At 42.5% G+C, this 6,039-nt stretch overlaps 1 protein-coding gene across 1 annotated transcript; it reads right to left on the bottom strand.

Annotated features, from left to right (window-relative positions):
• Nucleotides 1–2,496: 2,496 nt before the first annotated feature.
• LOC109206585 lies at nt 2,497–3,498 on the bottom strand. Its single transcript, XM_019369421.1, has 3 exons — nt 3,301–3,498; nt 2,828–2,937; nt 2,497–2,680 (listed from the first exon to the last, which is right to left on the bottom strand). Exons 1-3 carry the CDS (start codon nt 3,496–3,498, stop codon nt 2,497–2,499), a joined length of 492 nt encoding a protein of 163 aa, XP_019224966.1.
• Between the last annotated feature and the right edge of the window lie 2,541 nt (nt 3,499–6,039).

A 6,039-nucleotide genomic window follows, 5' to 3' on the forward strand; every position in this document is an offset into this window, starting at 1 on the left:
GGAATCTTCATAACCTGAAATAATCCAGCAGTTTTTGATGCTCAATCTTAACCTACTGACAGTTAGGACACTGAGCAACAAACTCCGCTATATACTTTTTCATTCCGTCCCACTAATATACTTCGCTAATATCATGATACATCTTTGTCACTCCTGGATGGATAGAATAACGAGAATATGAGTTTCTCCCATAACCTGCTGATGCAGCCCTGCAACATTAGGGACACATAATCGTCCTCAATATCTGAGGACCCCATCTTTTGTAATTTCAAACGGTGTCTTCTCCTTCTGAGGGGTGGTATCCCTATAATGAACTAACACAGGATCATTGTATTGGCGTTCCTTTACTTCAGTTACTAAAGAAGATGTTGCCGTATCCTGAATAGTAATTCCAATATCACCTGATTCCAGTAACCGAACTCCAAGACTAGCTAACTGATAAACCTCACGGGCTATTCCCCTCTTTTCTGGCTGTAAATATGATAGGCTACCCATAGATCTACGGCTGAGGGCGTCGGCTACTATGTTCGCCTTCCCCGGATGGTATAAAATATCAACATTATAGTCTTTAAGTATCTCCAACCATCTCTTTTGACTTAAATTCAATTCCTTTTGCCTGAAGATATACTAGAGGCTCTTATGATCCATATAGATATCAACATGAATACCATACAAGTAGTGCCTCCACATCTTTAGTGTATGAATCACCGTGGCTAACTCTAAATTGTGGGTCGGGTAGTTCTTTTCGTGCTTTATTAGTTGTCTAAAAGCATAAGCTACAACCTTACCATGATGCATAAGCACACAACCCAATCCAATGCCTGATGCTTCACAATAGATCACATAACCATCAGCTCCTTCTGGGAGCGTTAGAACCGGTGTTGAAGTTAATTTGTCCTTTAATGCCTGGAAACTCCGTTTGCAAGCATCAGTCCATTGAAACTTTTCTCCCTTCTAAGTCAACTTTGTCAAAGGTGCCAAAAGGGAAGAAAATCCCTCTACAAATCTTCTGTAATAACCTGCCAAACCGAGAAATCTACAAACCTCCGTCGGGGTTGTGGGTCTAGGCCAAGTCTTCACTGCCTCAATCTTTTGCGTATCCACCCGGATGCCTTCACCCGAAATGATATGCCCAAGGAAAGCTATAGAGTTCAACTAGAATTCACATTTAGAGAATTTTGCATACAACTTCCTTTTTTGTAGAACTCTGAGCACAGTACGCAAATGATCTGCATGCTCAGCCTCTGAACGCGAAAATACCAATATATCATTGATAAATACAATTACGAACAGATCTAAAAAGGGCCTGAACACACGGTTCATCAAATTCGTGAATACTGTTAGGGCACTGGTCAAACCGAATGACATAACACGAAACTCAAAGTGCTTGTACCTGGTCCTGAATGCCGTCTTTGAAATATCTTCCTCCTTAACCCTTACCTGATGGTACCCGGACCTCAAATCTATCTTTGAAAAACACTTGGCACCTTGCAACTGATAAACTAAATCATCAATCCTCGGGAGTGGGTACGTATTCTTGATCGTCACATTATTCAACTATCTATAATCAATACACATCCGTAAGGAACCATCTTTCTTGCTTACAAATAACACAGGCGTTCCCTACAGTGATGTACTGGTCTGATAAAGCCTTTTTCAAGTAAGTCCTTTAGTTGTTCCTTCAACTCTTTCAGCTCTGCGAGGGCCATTCTATAGGGAGGAGTAGATATTGGATGAGTATCTGATAGTAGGTCAATAGAAAACTCAATTTGTTGCTCTGGCGGAAGACCCGAAAGCTCATCGGGAAAAACATTGGAAAACTCATTAACTACAGGGATGGACTGAATGGTTGGTGACTCTACTTCCACATCTAGAACCCGAACTAAGTGATAAATACAGCCCTTTCTGATCATCTTCCTTTCCTTGAGATAGGAAATAAATCTACCTCTCAGCGACGCCGTATTACCTTTCCACTCCATAACAGGCTCCCCTGTAAATTAAAATCGGACTATCTTTGATTTACAATCAACGTTGGCATGAAAAGAAGCCAACCAATCCATACCCATTATAACATCAAATTCTACCATATCTAACTCGATTACGTCCGCTATGGTAGTTAGACTATGAACTACTATTATACAACCCCTATATACTCGCTTAGCTATCACTGAGTCCCCAACAGGTGTAGACATCTCAAAAGGTTTAACCAATTCAGGTTTTATTCCAAACTTACTAGCAATCAACGAAGTAACATATGATAAGGTGGAACCTGGGTCAATCAGTGCATATACATCATATGAGGAGACTAATAATATACCTGTAACCACATCAGGCAATGACTCCTGATCCTGTCGTCCTGCCAATGCATAAATGCAGTTCTGAGGACCGCTCGAGTTAGATGCTCTGCCTCTGCCTCTACCACGACTCATTGGTGCTTGTGAAACATGCACATGGGGGGCGTACTGATGATGACGAGCCAGCTACAGATCCTGCTGGCTAAGCCATGCTTGCATCACCTCTCATTGGATAATCCCTCATAACGTGGCCTGGATAACCACAAGTATAACAAACACCCAATCCCATACGGCATTGCCCAGCATGTTGCTTACCACACTGAGCACATCGTGGCAAGGGCGGCCAAATCTGACTTGATTCACCCCTATATTGCGGACCTAAGGCCCTAAAATTCTGACCAGACCATGAATATGTGGAACGATCAAATCTCTTACCACCAAACTGAGGGGGTGCACTAACCGATGGTTGGGCTTGATACCTCGGGTACTGTTGCCTCTGACCACCTCAAAACTCACCAGAAGGACCCGAATACCTCGCTCTCTTATTTTGGGCCCTATCATGCTCAGGATTCATCCTCTGCTTCTGCTTACGCTCCTTTACACCCTGAGCGTATGCCTGAATACGAGAAATATTCATATCCAGCTGAAGTGAGACCGACATACAATCGTTAAGCAAGTGCAGATCTAATCCCATCACGAACCGGTGAACCCGATCCTCCATCTTAGATACAATAGTGGGAGCATACCTAGCCAATGAATCAAACTGAAGATTGTACTCCCGAACACTCATGTTACCCTGCCGAAGGGTCAAGAACCTATCAACTCTGGCCCATCTAAGCTCTGGTGGCAGATAATGATGAGGAAAAGCTTCTGTAAACTTTTGCCATACTGCTGGAGGGGCATCCTCACCTCTAGACAATTCCCAAGACTCACACTAATCAACTGCAACATCTCGAAGTCTATAGGAAGCTAGCTCAACTGACTTAGTCGCAGTGGCCTTCATTACCCTTAACGTCCTCTGTACTCTATCAATAAATACTTGAGCGTCCTCGTTTGGATCTGCTCCAGTGAATACCGGAGGGTCTAGATTAATGAAGCCACGAACTCTCGCACTGACAGACCTATCTGCATGACCAATACCTACCTCCTGACGTCGAGCCAGCGCAGCTACTAATCGAGTTAATAGCTGAATAGCATCTCTCATCTCCTGATCCCGGTGTATCTGGCTAAGGTGCTGAATGTATAGGGCAGGCGCTGGAGCTACTGCCCCTTGGAGCTCTTCTAGAAAGGGCGGGGTATGTGAAGTCTGAGATGGAATCTCACAATGAGATTCTCTCCGAGCCCTGGTAACTCGTGGCGCTCGACTACTAGTCTCGCCAACCACAGACTATCCCTTCTGGGCGGCTGTACTCTTTGGAGGTATCGCTGAAAATATAGCATATCGTTAGGAACATGAATCCTTATATTGCACGATCTAAGATAATAAGAGAGGAAACATCCTATATGTCCTGTAGCCTCCTATCTGTAAGTATGGTGCACAACACACCCATAAACAAGACTCTACTAGACATGGTTTGTAGACAATCCTAGGACAGAACTGCTCTGATACCACTTTTGTCACGACCCAAACCGATGGGCCGCGAGTGCCCGAGTCCTACCTGTCGAACACACTTAAGCATGCAACTAAGATATAAACATGAATAATATCTGCTGAATTACGAGAGTAACATGCACGAGGAAAACCTGTCCAAAAGAAATATATACATATACGTGCGGATTACAGTGGGCGAGCCGACAAGGCCGCGATAGACAACTATATACCCAAAACCGAAAGCCGACAAGGCCACATACTATCCAACTGTACACCTTTGTCTACAGACCTCTAATAGAAATACAATTGTACAAAGATGGGACTAAGCCACATCATACCCATATATATATATATATATATATATATATATATATATATATATATATATATATATCGTACCAAAATCAAAAGCAGCTCCAGATCAAGTGGAGCATGCCAACTCTCGCTGATCAAGGATCCTAAGAAGGGGGACCGTCGACTTGCCTACCTGCACCTGCGGGCATGAAACGCAGGCCCCAGGAAATAAGGCATCGGTACGAATAAGGTATTGAGTATGTAAGTCATGAAAATCAGTACATAAGAGACATAGATGAAACATGGAATAAAGAAATCTATCTATAAATCTGAATAACTTTATAAATCCTGAAACATTTATAATGTCATGCATGTGCATATTAATGTTGTGTCATGCATAGGTATAGGTGTACAGAATATCATCAAGCCTCTGAGGGCATCCCATCATATCGTCTCGGCCACTGTGGGCAACATCATCAACATATACTAACTGATCAGGTGTTTGTGCGTATATAACGCCGTAACCTTTTTCCCATATCCCATATACATGTATACATATACATATAAATACGGGTATATAACACCATCTGGTCATGGGTCAATGCACATGTATAAATGAATGAAGTGCATGAAAAATATGTAATAATCTCAGTATTCCTTCCGAATAAACTTTTGTACGCGGCTAAAATCGGAGAGCCCGATTTTACGACCGTTGTACCTCGCTGAAGTTTCACCTTGAAGGCCCGAGGCACAACTCGGGGTTCGTCCTCGAGGATCCTTTATGACCGACCTAGGGGCGGTGCAAATTGATGGTTATCGTGGGCGAGCGGAAAGTTCCCAAGGCGCGTGATCAAAGCCGACAAAACCTGCAAGAGAAGCACTATTTTGTACCAAAACTAGCGAATAGCTGTACCAGCTATATTTTCTTTCTAATAATTACTCATGTATTATGGTGGGGTTTCCCCTCCTATATAAAGGAGAACCTTGCTGTTTTGTATAAGGGGACAACACACTACATTGAATACAAGAACAAGAACATTCTCTGCTCTCTAACTTAAACATATTCTCTTTTCATCTTATTACTTACATTTATTGCTTACGTTTATTGTATGTTCAGTGATTGTTCTTCATTTATTGTTCATTATGATAATAAAGAGGCCTCATCAAGGCCTTTATAACTGTTAGTTCTCCACCGACCGGCCAAGAGTCTAACGCCTAGCTCAACCTCGAGGCCCCATATTTTCCAGCTTGAGGCGCCGAGTCTGGACCATTCGGTTTGTTTAATACTTTATTTTCAAGCTCTTATCCTATTTTCTAAACTCACACTTAGCATCCATTGCTTAATAACTAGTATTAAAATAAATCACATATTTTTAGAACTACAAAATCAAATCTAATTGTAATTACCATTTTGAAGGTAAACAGTTTGGTGCCCACCGTGGGGCTAAAAATAATTGTGATTGTTTTCTTGCTGGTTTAATACATAACGCAAGTTATCTTTCACCCTTTTTCTTGTCCAAGAATCTGTGATTTCAGGTCAAAATGTCAAACTCAGTGAATGCACAGGAGACAACGGTTCTGAGGACCGTGGAGAGAATTGTGTAGTTGTTCCAGGTATTGGTGTACCACCACGAAACCTTGAGGATGCACCAGGACCAATTCCCGTGGACATGGCCTCATGAAATACCCAACATGTCGATATAAGCTCTCATACCAATAGGAGTATACGCAAAGAGAGCCAACAGAGAGCTCAGAAAAATCCAGCTCGAGAAGAAAGAGAGGCAGACGGGAGAAACGGAACGGAAACACCCCAGCACGTTGTTCATATGATCATTAGAGGGACCGACGTTCCCCAAGGAC

Source organism: Nicotiana attenuata, unplaced genomic scaffold, assembly GCF_001879085.1.
Source record: "Nicotiana attenuata strain UT unplaced genomic scaffold, NIATTr2, whole genome shotgun sequence".
Taxonomy (NCBI): Eukaryota; Viridiplantae; Streptophyta; class Magnoliopsida; order Solanales; family Solanaceae; genus Nicotiana; species Nicotiana attenuata.

Bases quoted from the DNA above. Each gene is read 5' to 3' on its own strand.
- LOC109206585 (XM_019369421.1), bottom strand. From the start codon at position 3,498: ATGAGAGATGCTATTCAGCTATTAACTCGATTAGTAGCTGCGCTGGCT. The intron at 2,938-3,300 runs GTAATGAAGGCC...GTCTCACTTCAG, and splicing joins GAGTACAGAGGACGTTAAGG to CTGGATATGAATATTTCTCG. The intron at 2,681-2,827 runs GTATTCGGGTCC...TCAGAATTTTAG, and splicing joins GCCCAAAATAAGAGAGCGAG to GGCCTTAGGTCCGCAATATA.